This window comes from Prosopis cineraria, unplaced genomic scaffold (assembly GCF_029017545.1).
Source record: "Prosopis cineraria cultivar Desert tree isolate PC_DT_omini unplaced genomic scaffold, ASM2901754v1 PC1, whole genome shotgun sequence".
NCBI lineage: Eukaryota > Viridiplantae > Streptophyta > Magnoliopsida > Fabales > Fabaceae > Prosopis > Prosopis cineraria.
In genome coordinates this window covers 55,068,731-55,087,285 of record NW_026555332.1, presented here as the reverse complement: position 1 = coordinate 55,087,285, position 18,555 = coordinate 55,068,731, and the positions used below count along the sequence as shown (strand labels likewise).

General features: G+C 32.6%; 1 protein-coding gene across 1 annotated transcript; it reads right to left on the bottom strand.

Annotated features, from left to right (window-relative positions):
* Positions 1–7,996: 7,996 nt before the first annotated feature.
* LOC129295380 (uncharacterized) lies at positions 7,997–10,070 on the bottom strand. Its single transcript, XM_054933894.1, has 7 exons — positions 9,935–10,070; positions 9,654–9,805; positions 9,431–9,558; positions 9,119–9,327; positions 8,819–9,025; positions 8,665–8,745; positions 7,997–8,562 (listed from the first exon to the last, which is right to left on the bottom strand). The coding sequence occupies exons 1-7, from the start codon at positions 9,967–9,969 to the stop codon at positions 8,325–8,327; spliced, it is 1,050 nt and encodes a 349-aa protein (XP_054789869.1). The 5' UTR covers positions 9,970–10,070; the 3' UTR covers positions 7,997–8,324.
* Positions 10,071–18,555: the final 8,485 nt, after the last annotated feature.

Below are 18,555 nucleotides of genomic sequence, written 5' to 3'. Positions count from 1 at the left end.
GAAAGCTTAGAGGGAAGTGAGGGGGAAAGGGAAGGAGGAATCATGTATTTATAAGGTTAGAAGTTAGAACAACCATGCAAGTTGCATAAGCAGACGATTGCCTTAGTCATTGCGTTATTACGTTTGGGTGTTGAACCATATCCCCTTTTTTTTCACCACGTAGAGTTTGAAGCTCGCTTTGAACATTCCTAATGATCTATGCATATTTGTGGATATATGCTAAAGCGTACATGTGGTCCTTTCTTCAGTCAGAATCTGACCTGGGGCATCAAATGGCTTTCGGCCTTTTTAATATATATTAAGAATTTGCATGAGACAGGAAGAGAATATGAATGAGAGAAAATTATGGAAAAAAATAAAATAAAAAAGACAAAATTAAGGATCAGTTTAGTTGTTAAAGAGGAATGGAATAGAATGAAATGAAAAAATAAAAGTAAAATAAAATGATTAAAATATGAAGAAAATGAATGAACCATATTTATAAAAAAAAGGAGTAATTTAATTCATAAGGTTGAGAATTATAATTAACACATTTGTGATATATATTTTTAAGTTTTATTATACTTATAATCATGAGAGAGAAGAGTGACTTAATTTATTTATTTTTATTTTTTCAATCCATCCAATTTTCATTTTTCTAGCAACCAAACGAAATGTAAAGTAAAAATTTCAGGTTGGGATGGATGATATCTTTTATTTCAAATTTCCAATTTTCCCCATTTTTTTTATTTTAAACGGAAGGTGAGTTTTAATTTCAGTGGATTAGAATAAGATGCATTCTTTAATCACTCTTTTAAGCTGTAAACTGTGCGTGGTTCTAAGTATCTGGTTATCACTTCACATCTCGGGATTATTGATGTAATTCCTTCAAGTCCGAAGGGGCTAAAGCAATTATGTTATGATCATTAATATTGCAGTAGTTATATACTCCCTCATGTTCAAAAGAAAGGAAGCTCTCAATTACTCGCCAACTATTAAAAAAGTAATTATTAAAACTTTTTGCATTAATGGTAAAAAATTTACTACTTTTTAAAATTATAAAATCAACGTATTTTAATTACTTTAATTTTAATTTCATTTCCATTCAGTTTTTCTTTACAATACAATTAGTAAGAAAATTTATTATAAACAAATTTAATATTGATATTGTTGACTTTTTATCTGGTATCTTGCATTTTGAATCAATGCCAACAGATAACAAATATTTTATATTTTAAACGGAAAGGAATACAGAACCAACATAGCATCAAGCCTCTAACTTTGGCCCATGGATATAAAACGGAGATGAAATTTTTATAACATTGACATGTCAATTAACTCATTTAATTTTGTACTTGCATGTCAAATCAATGTTAATATAAAAATTTTAATTAAAATTTTTTTAAAAAAATTTATTTTTTTCCGTTAAAAAATATAAAGCATTTTTTAAAGAGTTGTATATTAAAAAATGTAAGGTATTTTTAATCTTTTGAGGTGTAATCATTATCTTTTTTAAAAAAATACCTTTATTGATAATGACTTTATATTTATTGTAAGATATTTAATAGGGATAAATATAAAAAGATAGAGTTAGTGTAAAAGTAAATACTTACTTTATTGAGGGGTGAGATTCAATTAAAAATATCTTATATTTTTAAATGAAGGGAGTATATAAAATTTGTGCATTTTACTAATCATTTAAAGAGTTTAGGTCAACCTTATTATTTTATTTGATGCAGATTTTTTAAAATTTTTGTTTATTAAAAATTTTCTTATCAGCATCAATTTAACATATAAGTATAAAATTAACGATGTTAATTGACATGTTAGTATTATTAACATTATTTAAATTAAGTCAGTGTTTATATGAAAACGTAGAGATAAATATCACAGATGAAAGAAATTATAAAAACTTAAAATATAAAAAATAAAATAAAAAATAATCTAACATTAAAATTTAAGTAAAGTGTAAGGATTAGAAAAAGTTTTTTTTTTTTCATTTCTATAATGGTTGAAATGGGTGGAATAGACTTTCCCAGTCAAATTCTTCTCCACGTGCTCCATTTTTACCCCTCCCTCTTTTGTTCGACGACGGCCGCCTGCCAGCCTTCATAGAGATTCTCACTATTTTTTTCAACCATGTTAGCTTCTCACCCAATCACCAGCGAGCTTCACATCCCATCACCTCCAGTAACGACTCACTTCATCGTCGGCGACTGCCCACCTTCGTCTAGTTCCAACAACAACCATCACCCACGGAGGAGGGGCCATGGATGGCGGAAATCAATGAGCAAGAGCCGATGCAGCCATTGAGGCCAAGATCAAGAAGGCGACAACTTTTGCCATTGTCTGAAAGAGAGCGATAAAAGCGGAAAATGAAGACGAAAGGCAGGATCCAGCTTCGGTGGAAGACGAAGGTTTGACCGATGGGAGAGAATACGGGTTTTCTTGGGGCATTTTGGTATTTTCATACAAAGTCAAACATATTTTTCAACTTCCAATTGATTTAGCTTCCATTTTCATCAAAACTAAATCCAGCCGAAGAGAGAAGTAAAAAGCAGACCAAAGCTAGTCACGTTGTTTGATGTTGCTTTTCTCGAACAAAGTCAATGGCCAGAAAATAATAACACGTGGAAGCATGCGCATGGGAACTTGCTTGAAGTTCAGATAAGAAGAATCCAAAACTAAAGCGGCACAGGAAAAGCAAACAGATCATGGACTGCGGCACTGGTGAGAAGACCGAGCAAGTTGCAGGTTAATTGGAAGAAAGAAGATGAGCGTGAAAGCAAGAAATGAAAGGGTTGACAAATGATAATACGGGGCGGCGGCGGCAACTTAATGAAGCTGAATGCGAACAAAAGTGTTTGGGAATGGGAGCTAAGAGGCATTTGATTCTGAGGGAGGCCCAGGGGGGTTGTCGTATATGGGAATTGAGGGGCATCTCTGAAAAGAGTTGCCAGGATTGGATCAGGAGTTGACTGGGAAACCCAAGGAATAAGAATGTTAGCGAACACCTTTTGACCGAGGGTGGGGCCATCATAGATTCCTCTGTCCTGCCCATCAAGCCTGCTATCCCAAAAATATATCGTTTTTTTTAGTTCATATTTTTTGTAACTTTTAGATAAAATTAAACGTATTAATAAAATTCATTAAATATATTTTATAATTTTATCTTTTTAAAATAAAAATATAATTTTTAAAAATATTTTTATTTAATATTTTATTTGTTAAGAAATATTAAAGAGATTAAATATATAACAAAATAATATTAAAAAAACATTAATAAAATAATATTTTTATTAAAACATCTTATATTTTAAAATGTTAAATTTTGTTTAAAGTATCCTACAATATTTAGGCTCTCCAAAAGAACATTTGCAAAGGTGCAGCATCTAATGAGTGATGATATCCTTGCCCTGCCCGCGTAGACACCTGTTCATAGCTGTGAATCTTGTCGGCAAAGCAATAATCACATAAAATCTTGATTAATCACGAAAAGATTGTAAAATGCTGATTCGTGAGTGTTAAAAAGCATAGACTAGAGAAGAATGCAGGATATTAAATGCAATATGTGTTTGTGTGAGTAGAACAGTAAAAGTAGGGTATTATATTCTTCTTAGATATCTGGCGGTGGACATGTGTGGCTGGCATCGTATCATTGGGAAACACTTCAAATTTTGAACTCTGACACGATTGCTTTTTAGTTCTTTCCTACCAGGTAGAGAAAAAGGGAGAGCGAATGGCAGAGAAAAATCAATGTTTTAAAGCCAAACAAATGGCTCATAATTCCGCCCATGAAATGCTTGTGATAACGGATCCTCCTAGAAAGTGTGATCATCTTCCTCCGCTTGAACTTAGTAGGGGTTTGTCTCCCTGATTCATTTGTACCCAGTGTTTGACTTTTTTTTTTTTTTTTCCTTTCTCTTCTAACCTTGGCTGGCTTTCTCAAAAAGAAAAAGAAAGAATTATAATTAAATTTTATATAAAAAATTAATTACTTTAAAATTTATTAACAACTGACTTTAAATTTTATAGTAATTAATTTTTTTTACAAAATTCAATGTAATTTTTTTTTTTAAAAAAAGCCAAACAAAACCCATAACTGAGCCTAGAACGTGTGCACGCACAGCCTCCTCACTGGATCATTTAAAAACAAGTTAATTGAACAAAAATACCTATAAATTTTCTTCTGGAGATACCTCGTAAGCTCATATCTTCAAATAAAGACGGTGTAAAAGTACTTATAATGTTAACAAAATAAGTATAAAAGTGGCTAAATCATTAAACTTGACTAACATTTATTGGCTAAAAATATGAAGCAAACATAAGTTACAAAAATATTCATAAATTTTTTATCTAAGGGCTTCTAATATTCTTAAGTCGACAATGATACATGAATAATCATTAACTTTATAAATTAGGTCATATAGCTAAGCTTAGACTTGGCCCTAATAACTTGGATTGTCAAGCTTATTCGAACCGACACGGATACTTGAATTTTAAAATATTATTTTATTAGTTAATTTTAATTTTTATCTTAAAAGTTAAAATTTTTTAATTTTTATATAATTTTATTTTTATTTTATTAACAATAAAAAAGAATTTGAGTATTTTGACTAAGCTCGTCCCGGTTTGAGCTTAACCTAGATTTGTTTGAGTTTATTTAGGTGGCTCGAATAAACTTAAAGTAAAGAAAAGATGCTAAACTCACAAACTTGGTATTAAGATTTTGTGGGCTCGTTCGGGTTAGCATCTCAGGCTTAACCCAAATTATTGAATTTAACTTTTCTCAATCTGTTAAAATAACTCAATGTTAACCATGAAGATCTAATAACTAAACTTAATAAATTAAAAAATGTTGGCTTATTTTGTAAAATTAATGAATATCTATGCATTATTATTGACTTTAAGATCCCATAAGCTCTCAGAGAAAAATTTATGGGTATTTTCACACATTATATTTATTTTTTTTAATAGTTGACATTAATATACGTTAGTCAAATTTAACAATTTGAGTATTTTTACACCCACTTCATTGATGTTATTAACACTCTTGCACCGTCCTTTATTTAAAGATATTAGATACCTCTGAAGAAAAAATTATGAGTATTTTTGCCCTTAAAAATAGAAAAAAGGTGTTAATATCTGAAAACATCTTTTAAAAAATATACTTCCAACATTTTCTCATTAAAAAAATAGAATAGAATTCCAATAAGAGAAATTTTTTTATAAACTTGATGCTTTACTTTATCCAATAAAATTGTATCAATTTAATTAATATAATTTTACTCCATCTGTTCAAAAATGTAAGAGATTTTTGAGGAGTTGGATGATAAAAAATATAAAACATTTTTAATATTTTAATGTGTGATCATTGCCTTTTTTAAAAAAATTATTTTTAATAAATAAATCACTTTATATTTATTTTAAAATGAAATAACTTATTAAATATGAGTAAATATAAAAAGTTAGTGTTACTTCAAAGACAAATAACTATTTTATTAAAAAGTAAAATTCAGATAAAATATTTTATATTTTTTAATGTAGGAAGTATGTATTATTACTTTCAATGGCTTTATTTTTGAAATCAAGTACTCATCTAATTTATTTGTCTCTCTATCATTATTAACAACAAGTTTAGTTTATATTTACAACTATCCGACATAATTTTATTAAAACAATATATTCCTTCCGTTTAAAAAATGTAAAACATTTTTAATCAAATTTCTCCCTCTAATAAAGTAATTACCTACTTTCAAACTAACCCTATCTTTTTATATTTACCCTTATTAAATATTTTATAATAAATATAAAGCCAATATCCATAGAGATGTTTAAAAAAAAAAAGCAATAATTATATTTTAAAAGATTAAAAATATTTTATATTTTTTAATATCTAACTTTTTAAAAAATATTTTATATTTTTAAATGAATGGAGTAAATGATAGGGTTCATATAAGAATTTATTTTCAAATTAAAACAAATCATTTGAAAATTGAAAGTAGAATCTGTAAACGAGTCCTCTCCTGACGCAAAATATTGGAAGTGGTTCCTATCGTCACCGATCTTCTCAATAGTTAAATGTTCCACGGTAAGAAACGATCACTTTTCAGACTGTCAACAATGTTACTTGTTCATGTTTCCCAAATCCCAAATGGTGAGATTCTCACGACAAGATATTTCTTAATTTTTATTGTCCCTGCGCTATTAAAAAAATATATACTTAATTTTATATATTTAATATATTTATTTTTACTTAAATTAAAATATATAAGTTTTTTATAAATTATTTATTTTATACATAAGTCTTGCAAAAAAAAAATAAAAAATAAAGTTCAGGCTACCTACGGATCAAATTTCATTCCACGCTTGCCAGTTTATCACCCCCTAACATGCGATCATTAATTTAAGAGAAAATATTATAATTTTTTTTGATTAATTCAGGCTATCTTTCATCATTTAACTTAATATAAAATTTTAGTTTGATCTTTTAATTTTATAAAGTATAAAGATTATAGGATTGAAAAGATACTCTATAAAATTAAAGGATTAAAATAAAATATTATATAAAGTTAAAAGACTAACTGCGAACATTAGCCTACATTTTAAGAAATTTGTCTTTTTAAGGGAGAGAAATAAGATTTAAAATATAAAATACAAAAAATAGAAACTTCACAAAAATTCATGAATTCCAACTTTAAAGATATAGCTGATGCCACTAAAAATCATCTCTCCTACCTTCACCACCTCTTTTTTTTTTTTTTTCTTTTAGCAAGAGATATTAGTAAGTAGTAATGATTGGATAAGTGTGACACCACATCTAGTCTTGGAGATCATTCGATATTTGAAAATATAAGAGATTTGATAAAAATAAGGTTTTGTTAATCATAATTGTCTCAACATTACCTTTTCCTCTTTATTTTACTTTATCTCTATGTGTCTAATGTTTGACAAATAAGGTCATGTAAATGAAGAGTATTTTTAAAAATTTATATTTTTATTTTTAAAAAAATAAGATTGAAATATGTATTTAATGAATTTTATTAATATATATAATTTTTTTTCAAAATATCTTCTCTAATGAACTAAGATAGAAAGAAAGAGCAACGGCTTTCGCTAATGTGCTTGTTCATTCGAGAACCTCATGCCCTAGGTACTACACGAGGAAGATCAGGCTCCGTTAAAACAAATGAGACCAAGAGTTGGTAAATGGTAGTTATGTCATTAAAATTTATCTTTTATTAGCTACCTTAGAGGCCTAGACTATTATATTATTAAGGAGTGCATAGAGTTTTTTTTTTTTTTTTGGTGGGGGAGGGAAGGGGACAGAGAACGCTTTGAGGCTGAAATTGTTGAAGTTAAATGCCATACAGTATTCATACAGAACAACATGCAAAACGTAGAAACATAGACAAAATTAGCGGGACAATCTGACATCACTGGGTGAAAAAAGGCACGCCCGACGTTTACTGGTTTTGGTGGTATCCTTGATTCATTATTAATTAATACTTAATATAAATATTATGATCCGCTGCTTCTTAAACATGGTAGTATAATATAACGACAAGCTCAATATTCTTGGTTTTTTTTTTTTTTGGGTGCTGCAGCGTCCCCCATATGACATTGAAATTGGAAACCTTTTGTTTCAATCTGTCAGGGGACTCCCCCACTCCTTTCTTCTCCGGGGAGGATTCTCTCCATTTTGTTAATTCCATTTCTCTCCACTTCTTCTATTTCAATCTCTCATATTATTTTATTAAATATTTTTTTAATTTTAGAATTAATAAATAATTGAGATGAGAAAAATGAAAAAAAATAAAGAGAAAAAAATGGAGAGACCCTCCTCCCTTTCTTCCACGGATCATTTCCGTAATCATGGTCCTCACACTGTGTGTTGGCCCACAGATATATGCAGCATGCATCAATAGCGCGCGCGCGCGCGTATGGAGTTTTGTTGCCCTTTAATTTCGCACTGGTCATCCAGAATTTTCTACATGGAATGCATCATCACATAATCAAATCATATTACTAGCAATAATACTGTACTTATTGAATTGTCTTACAGATTGCACTCCTTCAAATTAAATATGAAACCTCGCTTGGGTGTTTCCCATATCGGTGCAGCGCGCAAGCTGCTTCATAATATCTGAAGATAATTCTAATTAATAAATTAGTAATGTCCAGTGGGAATTGAGGGCTCCTCTTTACTTAACTGCTAGTATTATTTTTATGTTATTATTCTCTAGCTAGTAGAGAAATTAAACAGATCAATGTGATGCTTGAGCCTTTGAGATAATTTGCATGAGCTCGAGGTCTTGTTTAGCGGACTTCACTCGGAAGCAGAACTATATAGAGTCAAGGCACCAGCAGCGATAGTCAGACCTGGAGATTGCTAGCATTTGTTCAGGGGTCATTCTCTCCAGTTCTTTTGTCCTCCACGAAGCAAAGTTATTCTTATTTTGAGGCTCTGAGGCCCAAGCGTGTTCCTCTTTTTCGTGTACTTGTGATCTCATCCTCGCGTACAGCCTCATCGTTGCCACGCAATCCTCGTACGGATCCTGTATCCCGCTTTGGATGTCATACCTGCATATGTTTTCAATTACACCAGCTTCATTATCTTCAACAAAGACGCACAAATTTGACAACGGGGCATTTTTTTGGGGGGTTGACGTTAAAGACACTTGCCCAAGATATGTCTGTGCCAAATACTTCAGTGAGCTGCTCAGCTTGCTCGTCTTCATCAATGGAGGGTATTTTGCGGTGTCCCTGATGACATGAATCATTTGGTCGATAAGTCAATACTAAAACAATTATTAGAGCATCGGTCAAATAAATTTACCTGATCATTTCTGCCCGATATTCCACTTGCAAACTCTCCAGGTCATGATCTAACCCATGACCTACAAGAACCCTGGCTCTCCCGCACTTTGGTCGAATCTTCCACATGGGTTCTCCATTGCAGAGGAAGTCTTGAACCTTCCTCTGCACTTGCCTCGTCGTCATTGCATCCCTCAAGTATTCTGGTCGAATACCTGTTGTCTCATACCTGTCAAAGAGTCAGCGTCCTAGTTTAGCGCATCAGCTGTAAATATGACGATAAATTTCAAATCCAGGAAGCTTTAAATCCTTTATACTCAACCTGTAGTTTGTGACAGGAATTGGGGGCTTCACGTAAGAATGGAATATGATGTTTTCTTGCTCGTCAATTATGCAGACTCTTGCACAGAGATCAAGTGAGCCATCACTGCCGCCTCCTACCATTTTGCAAGCAAGTGCGACTACTCGAGGCCCAGTTCCAATAGTCAGATTATCACGAATCCCCAAGTTTGAAAAGCGTCCAATCAGTCCCTACAAATTAAAGGGGAAACATTTGCAGAAGATCAGTCAACATCAAGTCTTCGAGGAAGAATTATATCACAAATACTGCCGTTTCTAAGTGAGGGATTGGTACAGTATTTGCAGAAAGTTGGCATCTTTGTTGGTGAATCCTTCGAGCGTTAGGGCTGTCAAGGACCTTCAAGCAAAACTTGCATCCCCGGTTGGCAAAAATATCTCTGCATTCCTGTTTCGGCAATGGGCCTGGAATAGCAGATTTATGTGTAAGAATCTATACTTTTTCCGTGAAAGAAATAGTCTCTATAGCTTTGTTAGACAATACAATTGGAGAGGATTACCTATAAGGTGTTCCCTTAGAGATTCAAATGATCTGCAGTGTTTCCCGCAGATGCCACAAGTGGGTTCGTGAACCGAATGATATGAGATCCTCATGTGCTCCACTAAATGCTCCTTCTTGTTGAACTGCCTAAAGCATGCTGCACACTTGTTCCTGTCATAATCAATTCTTCGTTAGTGCTTATATATTGCACTTGATGATTTTCCTGATACGTGCTGACTCTTTGTATGTGTTGCGTAGCATGCCAAGTGCATTTCAGCACATTAGAGTGAGAGAACAAACCTTTGAGTTTCTGCGTACTCGATTCTGCTGTCCATGGTTGTCTGTTTACTTGCTGTGAAATCTATAATGCTCAAGGAACGGGGGGGAGATATCTCAATGGGAGGACTTGAGGTTAAAGAAAATAGTTAAGTGGTATTTATAAGAAGAGACAGACGGCAGAATCGCTCCAAGTTGCATATTTATTAACGATTCCTCTAGGCATTACACCGCATGCCGGATTTGTCCTTTTGTTCTTCTCTCTACCCCATTTTTTATTATACCTTTTCGCTTCCTTTTTCCTTCATAGTTGAGCTTGCATCACTAGTAGCTGGCTTTGAACATTCGTTGCGATCCATATTCCACATCATGGGGTCCATTCTTTCAACTAGAATATCTTCCCTCGCTGTTTTCTCTGACTTTTGCTACCCCTCGTCGCTTTACTTAATATGCATATTCATGGTTGCTGCCAAGTGTAAACTTTGTGCATGTCTCATCTGTGTGATAGCCAGGGTCGATTAAACTCTCGTTAATACAGATTGTAATTATCTAACTGCATCAAGAATCATGGTGACTTGATTAATTGTTTCGCACGTTCTCTTTTCCTGTTGTCCCAGGCGAGAATCTGATGACCTAGAAAATTATGCCCTCGCACATGGGGCTAGGGGCATTAGAATTACATGTGCCTCCCTAAAGCGTCACGGTATAATCAATGTTACATTTAGGAGTGCAGGATTAATAACATAGATAAATGAATCCAAAAGAAAGGAAGTCAAGTCAAAGTGTTGTTGGACAGGAACACTGCAAAGTTTTCTCAACCACCCATACAAAAATATATTACTAGAGCCTAAATTGAAATGCACAGCAAATGCATTGAAAGAGAGAGAGATTTCAAGAATGATAATGATTCATTATTTTTAGCTCCCAACTTAAGCTTCTATTTATAGGTTCAAGGACCTATCACCAGAAAAGGAAGACCTAATCAAACATTATTCTAGCTCTCATTACAGAGAAAATAATCTAATTGGGATTATTGCCATTAATACAAGGATAATTGCCCCATTAGTTACCAAATCAGGATATTAACACGATTTAATCTTGATTTGGGCCAGCTTATAATGACTTGAATATTTCCCACTTAGTGTCATAGCAGGGGTAATATTCCTACAAGGAGGAAGCCTTTCTTCCTGTGATGGCTTTTGACTTGGAGAAACGTCCAAACGTACATAATGTTAAAGCCATGACAAGATAATTGTGATTCTCTACCTTTCGACTTTATATTTAAATATGTTGACCAAGGAATTGTCAATGACCTTGACTCCACTCTCCTTTACTTGCATCAATAATCTTTCACTAGTAGCACGCACAACTAGTCAACTACGTACTGGAAATTCCAACAGCTTCGGATCAGAAGAATCGGAAAGGAAACAGACTGATCGATGTCCTGCAGAGAAGACAGAGCAACTTGGAGATTGAAAGTTGAAACTAAAGGTTTTGAAGGACGATGAAGATTAATGAACGGCGGGACGTTGGGGCACGATGCGTGGAGGGGGAGAGATACTTAATGTCAATAAGGTCTTTGCTTATCATATTCGTATTGTGGTGTGTGGGGGAGGCATCTATTTTTGTGTCCAAGCTTGCATAGTTAAAGTGCACCTCTCTCTCTTTCTCCTTGCTTGAGGGGTTGACTTGGAGAAAATGTCAGCAGGATCTTCTTTGGGCAATGGAGGTCCAGAGTCGAGAATAGATTCGTCGTCATTCATCCGATGGGAACCACGCCGAGAGAGAGATTAAAGTTGGCATCGGAAAGAATATCTTTTTGTTCATAATACCCAACTCTGTAGTTCTTCCTCTTCCCAGTGATATTCCTCTGCCCACTTTTGAAAGCCCTATTTCTACAACAAAGGCGTATGGTGAGGAGGAGGCACGTCTGGTGTAGTTCATGCTTTTTGGTATGTTGATGGAGTGATGAATAGGGTGAGGGTGGTAGAGTTGAATTTGATAGGTAGAGGTAAGAGTAGAACTGCACAAAAGACTAATAAAATAAGATTTTGGCTTAACCTAAAATCTGATTTCTTTTATGAAAAATATTGAACTAAGCAACTTTGTAGTTTGATCTTATTCAGGCGTAACTTACAATTAAATAGAACAAAACTAAATTTATAAGACTGTGAGATTGATCTTGATAATTCAATATATCTCTTTATTTATTTTCTTTTTTTTCCTCTATCAAAGGCAACTATTCATTTCAACTTGATAAATTCAATTAAAATAATAAAAATATTTATAATTATATAAAATTTGCCACAAAACAATATTGAAAGTTGCTCATAATAAATCTATAACAATATATAGTTAAAAACAATATTGAAAGTTGCTCATAATAAATCTATAACAATATTTAGTTAAAAAAAAAGGTGTTTCAATTACAATTCATAACAACATTCAACAAATTTCAATATGTTGAAACTAAATTATAACAAAAAGTTAACAACAAATTTCAAGAGAAGAGAGGTAGGAAATCAAGGAATGAAGTGAGATGCTACATTCAACAATATTTAAAAATAAAAACAATTATAATTATATTTAAAAAATTTTATAAAACTGAACGGGATCAAATAGTCTAAAAGCTTAGTCTTCTATTCAATCCAACTAAAAGATGAAATCTAATCTTGTTAGTCCTTTTGGTTCATCAAATCAATTTTTCCACAAAATTGAACCGGACTGAGTTTAGTTGGGTTGGATAGGACCAGTGGATTTTTGCAATGCTTAGGTGAGAGACGAGAAGAACAATATATTCTGACGGTAGCAAGAAGGTGATGGTCAAAAAGGGAATCCATTCATATGCATCCATGCTAGAAAGGTGGACGCCTGGGACCATGCTCCAGTGTTTTGACCCTCGCTGGTGTATTTTGGTGTGAAAAACATCATTCTATTTCGATCAAACTCGGAATGTATAATATTAATTATAACAAGCTACACCGGGGAATTATTGTCGATGTAAACGCATCCATCTACTAGTGGCCCCCCAACATACACATGTTCAAACGCTGTAGGAAAATGAGGGTTGGATTTTCTCTTTTATAAAAGAAAACAGATGAGAAATTAGTACAGATTTAGATGTTAAATTAAATTTAATTTTTTTTGAAAATATAGACTTAATTTGATCAATTTAAATTTACAGTGAAGGGAGAATAAAAAAAAACAAACGAAAGAAACTCACCTTACAAAACGAAGGCAAGTTTTAGTGTGTATTTGGATTAAAAAATTTATAACTGAGGTTAGAATTCAACTGAGGTTAGCAAACTGAAGTTAGAAGAAAAATCAGTTGATGTAACGTAATTTATGTTTGGATACCATTTTTTTTAAAAGTCAGTCAGATAAACTGAAATTCATTTGGATGGTTTAATTCAAAAGACAGTTAAGATGTTTAATGGCAAAAATAATCATGAATTTTTTATCTTAAATATTAAATCTTAAATAAGCATGTTTATATTTTTTTTGACTAACTAATAAATAAAAAATATTAAACTTAAAATCACAACTAATAAGTAAAATATCTTAAATATTCAACCATGAAAACCTAAAATAAATTAATATTTAATTAATATGATTTACAAATTGATCTTTAATTGTATCACGAACACGCTGCATCTGTCTCGATGATCTGGGTAGATTTGATGAGGATGCTTCACCAATATCAATATCTTCTTCCTGGACTTCTACACTTTCATCTTCAGCTTGTATGAACTGCTCGTCAGTAATTGAATTTCTCCTAATAAAATTATGTATTGCCATTGTTGCACAAACAATTTGAACTTGTGTTTTATATTTAAATTTTGACATTTTTCGTATAATTGCAAACCTATTCTTCCACACTCCAAAAGTTCTTCCTATAGTGCATCTTAGACTTGAATGATAATAATTGAAGACCTCATTATTGTTTGCAAATCCTGTAATTCGCCTAAAGTCTGAAAGGTGATAACGTTCGCAACGATATGGACCAAGATACCTATTTAGTGTTGGATAATTAGAATCAACCAAATAATATTTACCTATTAAATGAAAGGAAGTGATGTAAATTTGACCAACATTAAATCAATGTAATAATAATTATAGTGACTTTAATAAAATATACCTGGAGGTGGATGCGGAAAATGCATTGAAGGAGTTGATATGGCATTATCAAATACTTGAGTATCATAAGCCGTACCTTCCCATCCCGCAATGACAAAAGTAAAACGCATGTCCTAATCACATACAGCCATAACATTCTGTGTTGCATATCTCTTTTTTCTAACAAATTTGATTTGATCAGCAACACTAACCACGCATGGCACATGAGTGCCATCAATTACTCCTATAGCATCCTTAAAGAATGGCCAATACCATGGATCATTTTAAATTTTTGAATGACATCATTGAGACAAAGGATCGAATGGCTTTATGTTTGCCTTAGAAATGTTAAGGCAGGCGGCTAATACTTTATAAAAATTTCTATGGACAGTTTCCCCTGAATGCTAAAATCATTTCTGTATCATCCTATTACCAACTTCATGTCCAACTGTATTTAAAAAAATTCCAACCATTTCTTTAACTCCTATTTTTTAGACTTCTTTAGACCAAGATCAACTAGTGTCGCACACAGTTGCCTAAACAAATATTTTTTCATTCAAAACATTTCATAATAACGATCAGGATGACCTTGTAAAATCTCATTGACCCACATTTATCCTGTTTGCATGCTAGTTCTCCATAGCTCTTTACACACATATGGCATCAAATATTCACTAATTAATTGACATATTTCTTCTTGCTCCGTTATATCTTGCTGTAACAAGGGAAGTAGTTGATGAGCCACATCTACATCCCAACCTTCATTCCAACCTAACATATATTCATTCGAATCTTCCATGATTTTTAAACCTGAGGTAAAATAGTATGTAAATATCATTTGTATATAATATAAAGTACATAGTATATAAATATCATTCAACAACATAAAAGATAAAGCATAAGATAAGCATTAGATAAGAGTTAAATATTCACTACAAACCAAGTCATCATTCGCAAACTACAAGTCAAAATAAAGCAACTACAAGTCAAACACAAGTCAAGTCATTATAAGCCTAGATAAAAATTCATCTAGATGTATTTTTTAAAATTCAATCTAGTAGATGGTAGACTTGGTGCTTCAACCAATTGACCAAGTGATCAGGATGATCTTTAAGTTGCCAGTAAGCATCTCACATAGGCTTGTACAGAACAAGATTGACACATCTCTAATGTAAATCTTTATCACCAAAACCTTCTAGGAGTCCATTTAGGTGAGCCACAACCTTAGAAACTCTTATGTCATATTGTCATTTGCTAAAATCTTGTTCACTGTCTCTGTTTTTGCTCTATTATCCTTAGCTATTTCACTCATCGCATTTGCTATTTTCATTGAGGCAGCAACTTTTTGCTTTTTCCTCCCACCAATGCCTACAACCCTATTTCTCTTGCCTTGACTTTTGTCACCACTGGTTCTACCAATATTTGTGTGACATTCAAGCCCAACAGCTCATCGATGACACCCGTAGGTGCTGCGGTGTCAAATAAATTTAGCTCCTCTTCACTATCATCGGAGCCTTCTCAAAGGTCAATAGTGAGGCAGTACACATCCTTATCATTGTCATCCTCTATTTGGGTCTGGGTAACAAATGGTATAAAAAGTATCTCCCCAATTGCCAGGACATCCTTGAATATCAAAGTTAATTCCCTTACAAATCTCAAACCTCTATATCTAAATTTTTCATAAAGGGAATTTTCATGTAACCATTCAAATAACCAACAATTAAAATTCTCAAATTAAATTCTAATCTTAAAAACACTTAACAACTAATCCATACCAAGATTTTTTGCTCCCACCACTTATCTGAGCATCAACAGTATTCTTGTCACTGTCCTATCATAAGCCGGTTTCACTTGAAAACAACTTATGCTATACGTTCTATTCTTTCCTCATGTTATCTCGCTTATTTTTCAATTGCTTTCACTCATACCTTTTTCCTATTTTTCCCTTAAACCCCTCAATTATTGCCTGCCACCCATTTTTATTGAAAGTAGTTCCCTTTCTTTGTTTCTTGTACATTTGCTCCAAGCATTCCTTAATAAAAATTTCTGTCAAGGTTGAATTCCACACAGTTTTTCCTTTGTTGCTATTCATTATTCTATAGATTAGTCAACCATCACAAACATGCAAAATTAATAAATATCTCTACATATATGTATCCTTGAAAATGAATAGGGGATTGGAATCAGATCTCAAGCTTTCAAGAATATTAGCTATGGTTATCTCTCTTAATAGACTCAACTAACTCCTAATTTCTCTTATCCTATCAGACTGATATTAAGAAACAGATTTTGGAATCATTAAACTTTAAAAGAATAAATTAAGAAAATAAATATCTAATTAGTATATTAAAAATATGACATGCATGTGTTTTTCAGGAAGCTATTTTCCAGGAAAATAAATATAAATTGTAAAGCTCCACCACATGGTCTCGTTGTCTCAATCTCAAGGAAATAGTCCAAATTGACATAAACATATTAATATTAAGGAACGAAGGGGTGTAGTTTTATTATGTGAACTTAAGGCGAGAAGCAATTTGTACACTAAATTTTTTTCCCTTTTATCTTTGCAATCCCAACCATTTATTTGTTGATAATGTATAGATTTTTAGGATTGTAAAATAACCATGGATGATCTGAATATTCTCAAAATTTTCTAAATCCATGTTAGAAAGTTATGCCTTTATCCCTTCTATCAAAGCAAGAGAAATCTATGTTAGATAGCTATTTTTGTACAGCACTATAGAAGAATCAATTCGCACAGCATGCATGCATTTTTCAGGAAGCTGTTTTCACCTTTTCAAGAATATCATGAGGCTTTCAACTCACTGAAAAATAAAATGAACAAGGAATGAATGAATAAGGGATTGCTTTCAGATTTCAAGCTTTCATATTCGTCTAACAGCATTATAAATAACAGTAACTTCAGTTCCAGAAGATCAGCCGTAAAAACCAACATTATCAGTCTTTCATTACATGCACACATGCAGAGCACGACAGATCAAGAAAATAAAAAACAGCAACTCGAGTTCCAGAAAAAAAATGACAGCTCTTCCTCTGCTCTAAGATAAACAAAATAAGGGATGGAAAATAAAGAGGAGACCAAGCACAAATCATTTCTGGAACAGTAGAGGACTACAGGCCATGAAAACAAAGACCAATAACTCGAGTTCCAGAAAAAAAAAGCCAGGTCTTCCTCTGCTCTAACGTAAACAAAACAGGGGATGGAACGTAAAGAGGATAACAAGCATTATCAGTTCTGGAACAGTAGAGCACGACAAGTCTAAGTAAAAATAGTCTTTAAAGAACAAAGAGCAAAGCACAACAGGAAGGAAGTAAAGAAGGAGATGAAAAAAGAATGACATTACTTGACAGAGACAAGCGATGGAGAGCAAACCCGGCAACAGGAAGTGTAGATTCGATGGACACAGTGAAGATCGAGAGGCGACAAGAAGAAGAAGCACTCCGGAGCAAGGACACAGTGGACGCTAGAAAGGACGACAGTGAGCTGGAGATCGATCAGATGCAGATGACTGGAGCTGGAGATCGGCCAGAGGGAGCAAATGACTAACGGAAGGAGGCAGATCTGAGGTGTATAGAGCTTTATGCGAGATCTATGTGTGTTTTAGAGCAGATGGAAAGATCACGAGAATAAAAGCAACACACATAGGAAGCTAAGCACAGCTCGATTAGATAGGAGATAAGAGAGAGAATGCATCAGAATTTAAAATGTATTTTATTACTTTTAACAGGTACTAACGTGAACGCGCAGAAGAAAAAGCCAGGGCAGAGAGCTTCTAACTCAATGCACGTTTTCATGCCAACTGAAGTTTAAAAATTTTATTAATCCAAATAAGATAATTTTATCATTTTATCTCTTAACCTCAATTTTTTTCATTCTAACTGAGGTTATAATGGAATTCAAACATTCTCTTAATTTCAAAACATTAATAAGACCCGGCCCCATCTCTCTCTCACCCAGACTCACATATGCATGCACGCTTTACGGCTCCAGTACTGTTATTATTTACCACCACTACTACCGAGGATAGTATTCACTATAGCTATCAACTGTAGCTTAGTGTGTGTTAACTGTTAAGTTTCCAAGCCGTAAAAATACATTCTCCGAACTGAATTTTAAGAAAAATTTTAATCTAGATATCTTGGCCAAACATAATTAAAAAAAAAAGAATCTCTTAAAATCTGAAATTTTACTGTAAATCAAAGGTAGTAAAATAAAATTAAAATACAGACTGGTAGGAAATGCTTACAAATTCCTCATATTCAAATAGTTAATTTTTCTATCACAATTGCTTATGTGTATAATTTTATTTAACTTTATTTTTAGTGCTGTTATCATAGTAAATAGAATTACAAATTTCTCATACTGTAGTTATTCATTGTTTTTACAGAAATGGTTATAAGATGTACAATTTTAAGTAATTAGATAAGTTTGTTCTTATTGTCTTGAAAGAGAAAAGATATATTAGTTGTGTGTTTTACCTGTTAATATTAATTATGATATTATTAAG